This window comes from Lycorma delicatula, chromosome 13 (genome assembly GCF_047948215.1).
Source record: "Lycorma delicatula isolate Av1 chromosome 13, ASM4794821v1, whole genome shotgun sequence".
Lineage (NCBI taxonomy): Eukaryota > Metazoa > Arthropoda > Insecta > Hemiptera > Fulgoridae > Lycorma > Lycorma delicatula.
This window is the reverse complement of record NC_134467.1, coordinates 2,694,680-2,708,062: the sequence shown is the minus strand read 5'-3', so window position 1 is coordinate 2,708,062 and position 13,383 is coordinate 2,694,680. Positions and strand designations below refer to the sequence as shown.

General features: G+C 33.1%; 1 protein-coding gene across 5 annotated transcripts in view; it reads right to left on the bottom strand.

Annotated features, from left to right (window-relative positions):
- LOC142334073 (uncharacterized) overlaps positions 1-13,383 on the bottom strand; it is a 337,489-nt gene that overhangs the window by 123,363 nt on the left and 200,743 nt on the right. For all 5 annotated transcript variants that reach the window (XR_012758761.1, XM_075381743.1, XM_075381746.1 and 2 more), the window contains exons 2-3: positions 9,459-12,046; positions 2,342-2,441 (exon numbers count right to left, since the gene is read on the bottom strand). Coding sequence is in view for 4 of the 5 variants with exons in the window: in XM_075381743.1 (XP_075237858.1) it covers positions 2,342-2,441; positions 9,459-12,036 (2,678 nt within the window). In the remaining variant the exon portion in view is untranslated. The remainder of the gene's footprint in view (positions 1-2,341; positions 2,442-9,458; positions 12,047-13,383) is intronic.

Sequence of the window (13,383 nt, the reverse complement as noted above, 5' to 3'; positions counted from 1 at the left end):
AAATAGCTAACTTTAGCGTTAATTAATAGTAGTAAATTAATAATTCAAACTATAAAAAAAGAAAAAACCATATGATTTCTGATAACAATTCTATAGAAATGAATTTTTTTAGCCATTGGCATATAATATCTCCGGGACATTTGAAAATCATCCTTTATGTATAATAATTATCCCAGGATATGAAACAGATATACACTATTTCACAATATTTCAAGAAATTTTGACTAGCCTAAGATAAGCAGGATTTCCCATTGATATCATGCATTTTCTCAGGAAGAGTGGGATATCTACCTAACATCTACAAATTCCAAAAAATTTAGAAAATCAATAGCAGATTTTAAAAATTATTTTATATGAATATTAGCAAGAATAAAATTAATCTTAATATGCTACAGTTTACAGTTTGAAGCGATAAGAAATAATGAATAAATAATATGAGCATCCAATTTAATGAAATCTGCAATCCCAAAACTTGACATTTTTTAAAATTTGTTCGATGATCACTGCTACTTATCATACGGTTTTAAGAACATCCTTACTCATTGCCAATATTTGAATCCTTCACTTAAGTCGAATCTTGTTGTTAAATGTCAAGCAGCAAGGAGATGGTTTAGTACCTTCATCAACAACAGATACTTCATCAATCAAAAAGAAATAGTAATTTTCTCTCATCGCATAGATGTTTAGAACAGAACTAAACAGACTAAGAGTCTGTGGTATCACACAGACCTCTTGGTCTGTGCGACGCCTATCTAGCCAGTCTCTGCTGTTGGTAGTGTCCACACTGCATCGACAAGTGTTTAAAGATACATCTGTACAGAATTCATGTTGTTCATGAGTTGTTACCTGCAGGCATTGGAAAATATGTAGCTTTCTTTCAGTGGTTCATGTTATCTGTAACACTAGATGAGGAAGAACTTGATGATTGGTTTTGGTCTGACGGGCGTGGTTTCACCTAAATATGTAAATGCACAGAATTCACATATTTGATGTACAGAAAATTCACATCAGCTGCACGAGTCTCCTCTGCATGGACAAAAATTGGGTGTTTGGTGTGCAAGTCACATAGATGAATGAATTCTTGTGAGGATACCTAAAGGATGCTGTTCACAAAACTCATCCTCACACCGTTCCTAAATTGCAGTGTGAAACTGAACGATGTGCAATTCCTCAACAAACATTACAACACATGTTTAAGAGCGTGTAACATTGTATTCAATTTTGTGAATTGCATAATGGAGGCCGCTTTCAACAACTATAGTAACTTACTCATTTTCCCGTAAGGTTGCATCATTTTTGAATATCTGTATAATACCTGGATTTGCAGCAACAACTTGGGATGTGTGTGCAGGTACATTATCATGTTGAAAGAGACTTTCTAATTGGTCAAATGTAGCTGTTTAGCTTGAATCTCACCCTTCAATTGGTGCAATTCATCAAGGATTTCAGTAGCTAAATACGGGTAGAATAATCTGTAGAAAAATGTTATATGTAAAACCCAAACTACAGTAATGGAAAAACAGATCTTATTTGACTCTGTTACATGGGCATTAGCAAGCTATAGAGACCATATGTGGGATATTAGGAGGTGAAAGAAAGTGGAAACTTTACAGCAATTGTTCTTTAAACATTTATATACATTACCTTGTTTCATATTAAGATGAATTCAGACATGTTATTTTTTTCATCTTTTAAAATTGCATTTCCTTTATCTTAACAGTTCTCAGTAACTCAACGCATTCCTGGACAAGAGTGCTGGCAGAAAAAGATTGATTGGCATAAAGAATGGTTAATCTTGCGTAAAAAGTATGGTTGTGTATTGGAAGGGAAACTTACAGAACATTAAAGAATGGAAATGAGTATTAATCAAATTTTTAGAAAAAATTAAATTGCAGTTTAAAAAAGACTATCATTATAAGTTGCAAGAATTAAATTTTTTATACTTTCTAAAGGTATCTGAACTTTTTATATATTTTTTCTATCTTGCTTAAATTATACATATATATATATAATTTAAGCAGGATAGAAAAAATATTTTTTAAAACTAGAAGGCAATTATGGAATTTAAACCATGGGTGTGTATGTGAAGATCTCCATTTACAATGTCTGTTGAGTAATTTAAGGATACAAGAGGATGTGACCATTTCATAGGGGATTGTCCAGTATTGACCAAGTACGGGCGAAGATGGACACTTTCTAGTTGCCGGAGAGGCGATTGATTCTTTATTAGCCTTAAATGTTCTACAGTTCTGCCTGTGGTATTGGCCAAAGAAAAAACAATCTGTTCTTAAAACCACGCTTCTTAATAAAAATCTACAATTTATTAATTAAAAATACTTACACAAGTATTTCTTCATCTCCAGAATTATCAACATCTACCCATTCATCGCTTGTCTCTGATCTTGGTGTAGGTTGGCCATGACCAGTGATGTGGTATGAAACTATAAAGTAGAAAAAAGAGATAATATAATCCAACATATTAAATACATAATTAGTAATTTTAATATTTAAAATAAAAAAAATTGTATTCTAAAACAATTATTTAAATGAATATTTTGATAAAAGTTATGAAGTAAAAATCTATTAATCGGTGTAACATTTTGAAATATCTTGAAGGAAAAATTACAAGAATTTCTTAATTTAATTCGGCAAAATTATTAGCTACGAGGTCTGTAAATAAAATAATGAGACCATTTTTTTTTTGGCAGCCAAAGTGGCAGTACTGTAAAGTTACTAGTATATACGAGGTGCGACAATAAAGTGATGAGACTGATGTGAAAAAAAATGTTGCTTACCGTTTTAGTCATGTTTAGTGTTGTCTCCTTCAAAGTAGTTCCCCTCTGATTGCACACACTTATTCCAGCGCTTCTGCCATTGATGGTAACATTTCTGGAACTCATCTTATGTAATATCCTCCAATACCCTCATCACAGCTTTTTGGACGTCTTGTGTTGTTTCAAAATGGTGTCCCTTGACCGCCATTTTGACTCTTGGAAATAGAAAAAAGTCGCACGGAGCGATATCTGGTGAATAAGGTGGCTGTGGTAGTACTGAAATTTGTTTTGAGGTTAAAAATTGCTGTACTGACAGAGCAGTATGAGATGGCGCATTATCATGATGCAGAATCCAACTATCAGCCAATGTTGGCACGGATACGAAGAACTCGTTTACGAAGTCTTTCTAAAATTTCTTTGTAGAAATATTGGTTAACTGTTTGTCCAGGAGGCACTCACTCTTTATGAACAATTCCCTTGGAATCGAAGAAGCACACAAGCATGCATTTCACTTTTGACTTTGAGCACTATTGCGAACTTTGGCGTTTTGTCTCTGGATCGTATTGAAAAAACCAACCTTCATCACCAGTGATAAGACGGCTCAACAAATCTGGATTGATTTCCGTTTGCTCTAACAGATCGGCTGCCACATTTTTCCGTGTTTCTCGCTGTTGTTGTGTGAGATTTTTGGGGACCATTTTTGCACAAATCTTTCTCATACCAAGATCTTCAGTTAATATTAGACGAACCGTTTCCTTAATCGATGTTCAGTTCTTCTGCAATCATTTTCACGGATAATCTTCGATCAGATCGTACGATTTCACGCACCCTGATCAAGTTGACATCTGTCCGTGAGGTTGATGGTAGTCCACTGCGGTCTTCATCTTCAACATTCGTTCTGCCTTCACTAAAAATTTTATGCCACCGAAAAACATGAGCTCTTGACATAACCTCCTCTCCAAAAGCCTTCTGAAGCTTGCCGTAAGTTGCCGTCGCGTTTTCACCCCATTTAACGCAAAAAGAAATGGCATACCGTTGCGCAATATTTTGCGGTTTCATTTCTGTGACGAGAGACACAAACACGTATTCACTTATTACAGCACAACTCACGACTGAGAAGTTGCATCAATGTGCCGCTTGGACTAGAAGTAGCTTATAGACCAAGGTCAAAGATGGTGTGCCCACGCAAGCTGCAGGGTTGCCACATCATGCAAAGAAAAATCAGTCTCATTACTTTATTGTCGCACCTCGTATATGGTTATATGAACAGCTGATTTATATTAGGTAATAATATTTTTAGTCTATTGTTGCCACGTGAGACGTAAACAAACTTTTCATGAAACAATTTTTTTCATGAAACATGTCACTGTGTTCGAACCCAAGTTTTATGTGGTTTAAAGCATTTTCTGATGGCCGGGAATCAGTTGCGGACGATCCACGCTCTGGAAAACCGTTAACGTCAAAAAGTGACAACAATGTTGAGCGAATCAGAGACTTGATACGACACAACTGGCGATTAACTGTCAGAATGATCGCAGAATAATTGAATTTGAACCGTACCACAGTCCATCAAATTTTTACAAACGAATTGGACATGAAAAAAGTTTGTGCAAGATTGGTCCCCAAAAACCTCACTGTTGAACAGAAAAACAACAGGGTGGAAGCGTTCCGCGATCTTCTACGGCAAATTAAAACCGATCCTGATTTTCTAAAAAAATATTATTACTAGTGATGAATCTTGGATATTTGAATACAACCCGGAAACTAAACGCCAGAGCAAGGAGTAGCACACTTCAAACTCACCAAATCCCAAAAAAGCAAAAATGAGCAAATCAAAACCTTGCTAATTTGTTTCTTCGATAGTAATGGCATTGTCCATAAGGATTTTTTGCCTACAGGACAGACTGTAAATCAATTTGTTTACCGAGAAATTATTGAAAGACTGCAGACAAGAGTTGCCTGCGTGAGACCGGCCATCAAAGACAACTGACAATGCGCACCTTGTCAAACTGCAATATCAGTTAATGAGTTTTTGGCATAGAAAAACATTCCCATAGTTCCTCAACTACTTTATTCGCCTAACTTGAGTCCCTGCGACTTTTTCCTATTCCCGACTTGAAAAAAAACCCTCAAAGGACACAGTTTTGGAACAGAAGAAAACATTTAAAAAAAATGTAATAGACTATCTGAAGGATATGCCAGTTTCTGAGTTGCATATTTCAACCAGTATATTTCAACACTGCTATGAAGGGTGAGAAAACCGTTTGAAGCTTTGCGTGGCTTCCCAAGGGAACTATTTCGAAGGTGACATAGTCCATGTACAACTGGATTGTAAACAAAAAGTTTTTCTGAACCGGGTTCATTACTTTATTTACATATGTTAATTGACCGATTGAGTCAAAGGATATTTCAAAATTACTTAGTTATTTACAACAATCTCCACAATGCGGGACCAATAGATAGCTATGTACTTTGTACATGTAATGTGTGTATCTGTAATTGTAATCACTCTAATATTGTTAATTATAACACGGTAACAAAATGGTGACGGTGATTATAACAAGGAGCTGTTACCATTATGCCAGAGCTGATGCCATTATATTTTGGTCATAATTGTTCGAGGGGGCAGAATATTACGGGTCCAGTATCTCAAAATTTTACTCAAAGGGTAGAATAATTTTTTTACATAATTCTTTATTCGCCTACTTTAATGCTCCTCTTAATTTTCCTTCTAAGTAGTAGCTTGTCAAATACATTTTTTCCTTAAAAACGGATTTAATAAAGAATTCATAAGCAGCAATGCCTACAATTAGTAAATTATATTACCTGCACAACACAGCAGTCTTGCATCATTTTTATCAAACGTTTGTAAGGTACTCTTTTTACAATAAATCGTTTACTTACACCGTATAGATTCTGTTTTGTGTATACATACGTATAAAATAAAACTATCTAGCTTAAAATACAAGATCAGCATTATATATTTTAACTTGACAAACGCATTTTTGAAGATAATAAAAAACAGGATTAAAAACTATAACTTGTTATCTTTAACGTTATAAAATATTATTACGATAAGATTTTTCAGCGGTTTTCAGTATTTATTTAAGAAAAAATATATATTCCCCCTAATATCTGGATTTATAATTGTTTTGTTCGAGGAATGAACAAGAGTCAAAATAATTTTATCAGAATTTAAAGATAAATTAAATATTAACAATATGACTGAAACGCATTCGCATACGTATAAAGTAAAAATATTTACCGAGCTACTTCTGTTAAACAGGAAATATTTTATTTTTTGAAATATACACAATCGGGCGTAAAAATAATTAATTTTTTTTTCTCATCGGTACATGAAGTACATTTTATAGAATATGTCAGGAAGAGGTAGATGTTAGCGCATGGATAAAAAAAGGAACTGCCTTCAAGAAGTACATTATTTCAAAAAGAATTATTTTCCTTTCGCTACAAATCATTATAAACCGTTATTTTATTTTCACTATTTTATTAGATTATTTCACAATGATATTACTGTTTGTATATACCACAAAATAAAACACGTATCTTATTTGTGATCTGATACTGGGTCCCAGGGTACCGAGGCATATTTGCAGGTCTTAAAAAGTATGTAATAATGTAGAAGTAATCGAAATTTTTTAAATTTTACAAGAAAGATAGGATCGAAGTAAATAAACAAAAATATACCTTTAATTTATACAAGAAAAAGATAACTAGCAGCATTAAAAATTAGAAAGGAAAAAATAAAAAAAGGAGTTGCAGAACCAAAAAGAAAGAGACAAAAACCGCATTACTTTTTAATTTATACGTGGAAGAAGCAAGCGATAAACGAACTAAATAAAGAATTTTCAAGAGGAATAATAGTCGAAAAAAAACATTATGATTTGTTAATCGTAATGTTATCTTGCCTTAAGGTAGGAAGAAATTACAAATAATAAATTTTACGGATTCAATCTATTATAAATAAACACACCAAAAAAATTAATGAAATGAATTATCGTGGTAAAATGTGAATTAAAAGAGAAAACAACAAAATATACTTGCACAACATAGGTAAAACCCACTCAAAAGAAAGGCTACTTTATTAAATGTATATTTAAAAATCGATCGTTGCATTTCACGGAATGAATTATCAAAACAGGAAAATCTCCAAATCAAACCGTGAAGATTAATGAAATATAATTTTGCAAGAAAATATTGAAAAACTATTTACATCGCATGCGATATGAAGCGGAGTTATGACAAATTAGAGAAAACCGAATTTTGAAAAAGAAGAGCGAGGCTGTTGGACCAAATATTAAGGTATACAGTGGAGCGTAAAAAACAGTAAAAGTAAACAAAGATTAAAATACCGCTAAAAATGTAATGAATAATTGAAGATATGGTGTAAAAGAGGTAAGAGGGTCAAGATGATATCTCTTATAATTTTTTAGATCGTTTAATTAAAATTTGTCAATTAGGTTGAATTTTTACAAGATTATGTAATTTATCGTTTATTTTCTGTTAGTATCGATTCACTGTAGAAGGAATGCGTATACAAATACGAAAGTTATCGCGTATTCTTTTTACTTCGAAAAGAATAAAATAAAAATTTATTTGAACTTTTACGTATAAAGCCAGAATTTTTGAGATTTTTTTAAAAACGTATCGGAATTGATGCGACATATTCAAACAGAATCATGCGTTGTATTTCCTTGCAAGATTCTGATCGGGTAAATTTTTTTTTTTTAATTCTTACTGCCGTGAATTAAGATGGTGTCTGGAGGGCGATAATCAGACAAATATCAATAATTATTTAATTCGGTAAGGCAGTTTAGATACAGCTTAGCGAGATAATTTAATAATTATCGATCTAAATAAATACCTTTAATCGTCTTAGATCGTGCTCAAATATAAATATTTCTGATTATTTCAAAATAATTTTCCATAACAATTTTCTTTTCTGTCTTTGTAAATACATTCGCAATGTAGTTTGTTTTGTTCTACCTATCGGTGAGTTTTCTTATATATATATATATATATAGTACGTACATTGTAAATTGCTATTTTGATCGTTAACTTTTTAGGCCTCTTTTTGAGTATACCAGGACTGAATCGCAGCAACTATTTAAAATTATTCACCGACTAACTTTCAAAATAACAGTACTTTTTCTGCCAACTATATTTTAAAGCGGTTAGGTATTCAATAGAACCGTTAATGATAACTCGTAAAATGTTTACGAGATCGTGAACATATGTAATAAAATGAAATAATCGATTTAGTTTCTTCGTTTAATATTTTATTTTCATCGCAATTCGTTAAATTTTAAAACGTTAAACGCGTTAACTTTTTATTTTTTATCAGTCGTGTACTAATTTTATCCATTATATTTACGTCTTTGCGTATAAAAAAATGTACATCAAAAACGTTAACGTATCCTCGCGTTCATATTTATGAATATATGCAATTTTTGCAAAAGGGAACGGTTACTTATCGTTAAACAAATAACAAATATCCATTTCGATCGAATCGGACAACAGAACTGTTTTTATGTAACTCGACGCGATACTTCAGCTTACGAGAAAATGCCTATTACGCTTCCCGTTGAGATTTAAAAAAAAAACGAATGAACCGTTTACACGATAATTTTTTTAAAGATTTATTTAATATATTATTATTCATTAATAATATATATAAATATTTATTTCACGATTATACAAGAATTTATATTTTACAGATACATTACCGTCAACGAGTTGTGAAATAATATCGATTTAAAAATTATGAAAAAAATTCTGAATTTTCAGCAATCTGTTCAACGGGTATATAAATATGCGCAAATAAGTTTCGTTAATCCCTTGTCGATTGAAAATTTTTTTTTTACGCTATGCATATTTCACGTGTACCCGCATCGTTATTTTATAAGATTATACTTTAAATAATTAATATGGATTTTAATTACATCGATATTTTATTTTATATTTTTTAATATTTTGTGATTTCGCTCCGATCAAGGTTTTATCACGATTTCCTTTCATCCATCCAGGAAATACCGGGAAGATTCTTTTGTTAAGTACGGAATCTCTTATTATTCATTCCTAACACGATGTAGATAACGATTATTATATGCCCGAAAGAATAACAAATTTCTTTATTCGTTCGTATAACCGGTTTCCGTTATAAAACAAACAGATCAGTAGCGATATGGAGATTTTACACGTAACACAAAAACAAGATTCGTTTCAAAACATTCGAACGATATTAAATCGTAAATTTATAGGCGCGTAAATTTTTTTAAAAAGAAGATTAAACATCGCATAAGCTCAAAGTTTACGCACGGAAATGTGGACTTCAGAAGTTTCCTTTGTTTTTAAGAAGGGCTTCACCGGTAAATCGATCGAGAGCTACTTGACAATCCGTCGAGGACGGTATCGATAAACAGCACCGAAACAATTTTAGAAGTAAAAGTCGCAGTATTTTTAAGTCGAACGACGTAATATTTCATAATTTAAAAGGATCGACAAGCATCACGTTTCGCTCGTTAACATTGTATTACAAAACTCGAGTACGTGCAGATAATCGTTCAAATAAATTTTATCTTCATCTCCGAACCGATACACTGAATATTACGGGTTTTTATTTATATCTAAGTAAAATATAAGAATAATAAAAAAATAATTTACCTGAAGACGATCTAGAAGACGGTCTACAACCGGTTATTCCGTACAGACTATTACTTTGATCGCAAGAACTATCCGAATCTTTTTCGAACGCCGAACAACTTTCCGTTTGATAAACGCTTTCGTAGTGACTTAATTCATTGCCGCAAGAAGAACCGGACGTTTCTTTATTAATTAATATTTGTATATCTTTTTTAACGTTTATTACATCGTCGTAAATATTTTCACGGTTGACATCGTAATTATCGTTAATGGATGCGTAATTATCTTCTAAATCCTCGTAATTCCCGGGATCGACATAACCGTAAGATGATTTTGACGATTCTACGTACGAGGGCGAATACGGCAGGGCTTGCGTTAAAGTTACCGAATTATTTTGTTGTATTTCTTCGTAATTATTTAATACCGTTACGGATTCATTTTTTGCCCCGATCGGTAAGATATCTTCGTTACGAGCTTCAGTAATATATATATTTTTATATAAAAACGACCCGGACGTAACCGAATTATTTAAAGTATTTTCAAATTCTTCGTAGATAATTTTAGTCGACGTATTCGTAGAATTAATAGCGGGTGATGTACTCGACGGCAAAGATATCCTTTTTAAAACGTTTTCCTTTTCTTCAATATTTTGATCTTTTTTAAACGATGTTAACGACGAAGTCGATCTAAATTTATTCGCGTTAAGTAAACCTCCATCTGTACTATCGTTTTGTAGATCGTTAGAATTTTGTAATATACAATTATACAGTGAAGATTTACGATTATTGTTCACCGAAACGTTGCGCGTTAACGTTGTACATTTTTCTTTTTTTACGCTTTCGTCGTTTTTAAATTCTTTTTGATGTTGTAAATTACAAACAACACTGCCGTTCATATACGTAGGTTGTTTATCGTTATCGTTACCGTTAAGAGAATCTCCTTTTTTATTATTTTCTTGAAATAAACGCGAATCGTTTGTTAATTTTGCCTCGACATTATGTTTAACCCCGGCTATGATTAACGATTCTTTATCTTTAATATCTTTAACGATATCTTTTATTTCAATTTTATTACTGGTAATATTTCTCCATAAAAACGATCGATTTGGTTTTACGCTTGTGTTTTTAATCGTTTTCGATTCTTCATTGATATTAGTATTTAACGATATTTCATTTAAAGCGCTTTCAAGATTACTTTGGTCTTTTGCTAACGATAATTTTTTATCTTGGTGTAATAAACTATCGACTTTGATTTCCGAAATACAATCTTTACTCAGAGACGATGTAGACGATGACGTTGATGATGACGATTTCTTTTTCGTTAAATCGACGTTATTTATTTCGATAACATTCGGTTTCGGTTGCAATTTTGGTTTATTGTTTTTCATTAATACCGTTGTATCGCTGTTGTTATTTGACGACTGACGTTTAGAATACCCTTCTTCTATAATAACGTGATTATCGTCATTACCGATTTGCATGATACAAGTGGCTTTATAATTTTTATCGCCTTTACTACCGTCAATATCATCTGTTTCATAATCTCCTACACAATAAAACCCTGTACTCGATAACACGCATGTACGAAATTTTCCTTTAGATTTAGTAACAGCATTATTATTATTATTATTATTATTTTTTTTATCTTTTATTCTATATTTTATTGGTATACCGTTTTGTTTATCATGGTGATCTTTTTCTTTTACTTCTGTACTACTATCGCATTTTACGACAAACGTATCATCGTTGTTAGATTTTAAATCTGTTTCGGTACTATTTTTGTTGATATCATTGTCGGTTTTATCATCTGTATTCTTATTTCCGATTTCAAACTTACTTTCCGATGAATTATTAATGGAAGTCGACGTCGTAAAACAAGGGTTAGCAGAAAAAGGATTTTGCGGTAAATTTGTTTTAATACTTCTTTGGTTCGGTTTCTTTTTTGGTTTCGTTTTAACTTCTGATTCTTGATACGACGCGGTTAATGTTTTCGTCTCGTCTTGTTCAATTTCTGTGACGTTATCCAATTTATTATTTAAACTTTGCGCTATCGATTTACGATTATTATTATTGGTGTACTTATTAGACGAATGTTTACGCACTAAAACGAATTTCGGTCGATGTTCAGAATAATTATTACTACGATTCGTTTCAAAATGCTGTACAGCGGCACGAACTTTACCTTCCACCGGTTTCGACGGTTTTTTTATCGGAACGTGATTTCCGCCGTTTAATTTTTTTAATAACGCTCTACCTTGCGCGTTATTCTCTATTACGACCGCATTAAATTTACTCGCTAACGCTGTTACATTATTAGATGAGATCGTAACTCTTGTAGCACGAAATGTCGGTCGTGAAGACGTCGATGTGTTCGCGTTACGTAATTTAAAACTTAATTTTCTAGACGTCACTATACTTTTATTATTATTAAAATTAGTATTTAAGCTGTTACTGCTTCCTGGTCCTTCGTTATTAATATTCCATGTATTTTTTAACGATGTTTCATCATCGCCCATTTTTTTTACGTTAGTAGACGTCGCTGAGGTCGTCGATGACCTATTTGACGACGTCTCAGGTCGTTCGCTTAATAATCTCGCCATGTCATCCTATCTGCAACAAAACAATTTAAAAACAAAATCAGTTAAAAAATTATTCGCATATTTACAATTTTAAAAACAGAAATTTTACTTTAAATAAATTTAAAAAACGTTATAAAGCTAGGGGACAGTCTAAGCCCGCTGTTATTCGTTATAGTTATGACCAAGATAATTAAACTCTGCAAAACAAGAACAAAGACGACTGTGAACGAACGAATATTACAATCTTAGATGTAATATTGTCTTCGGTGACGATATTACACAAAAAACCGATAAGCGTGAATTACAAATGCTGTGACGAACGGTCGAGTGTTATATGAGACTGAAGATTGACGGTCGATTCAGACAAAGGCAAATTTACGGTAATAACTAATAAAGAAATGCTAGCCCGTATGCATATTGAACGGAACGTATATTGTTCACGGCTTTGAGTATCTTAGCGGAGGGTTTTCACTTGATGGAAAGGATAGCGTTGAAATTGTTAACCGAATTAGGAAAGATGATGAAGCCATTTTCCTGCTAAGAGACACAACGGTTGGGGAAAAGAAAGTCAGTCGATAAGTTAAAGTAAAATTATTTGAAACGGCTTTTAACCGATCTTAATTTATTTAATCGAGAGTTTGATTTTCCCTGATAAACGTCGGTTGAGACGAGATATTTAAGAGTAATAGGAAATATGAAGATCGGCTTCAATCTAAACAAGTGGTGACCGAGTCGGTCATGTTATAAGAATGAATGATACTAGAAAGCCTAGGTCAGTCGTGGAGGCAAGACCAGAGGGGAAAAGAAAGACAGTAAAATCTCGAATGTAATAGCAGAATGCCACTTTTTCCCGTCTCCGATTTTCCGCATCAATATCCACACAGAAGGCCCCATCTCTTTTATTCATACGCAGGTATTGTACCCTACCACGCTCTCCGCCGCGTATTTCACCGACAATCCAGCGGCTCTTTACTTCTTTTTTTGTTTTCGCCCGGTCATAGGCGATATCGTGTTTTTGAACTATTCGGTCATCGCTATACACCGGATCGTCATTTTCCACCGGATTATCTGGCCCTAAATAGTTATACCCCAGAAATAATTTTCATCAGCTGGAATTCCAGCTGAAACAAACAAGATCCTCCGGTGTCCGTCGGTAAATGTATACGCGGATCTTGTTTGTCACGGTATTGCACCATGCGCCGCGACAAAAGCGAAAGATCCGAACGTAGGACTCTACGGTGGGTGGTAACTAAATCGCGACGGGCGTACGGTTGCCGATGTTCTGTGCGTATTTAGCGAAAAATCGGACATGAACGCCACCTTAATATATCGTCGAACGCACACATTAGTTTGCTTGGCATTTCTCTC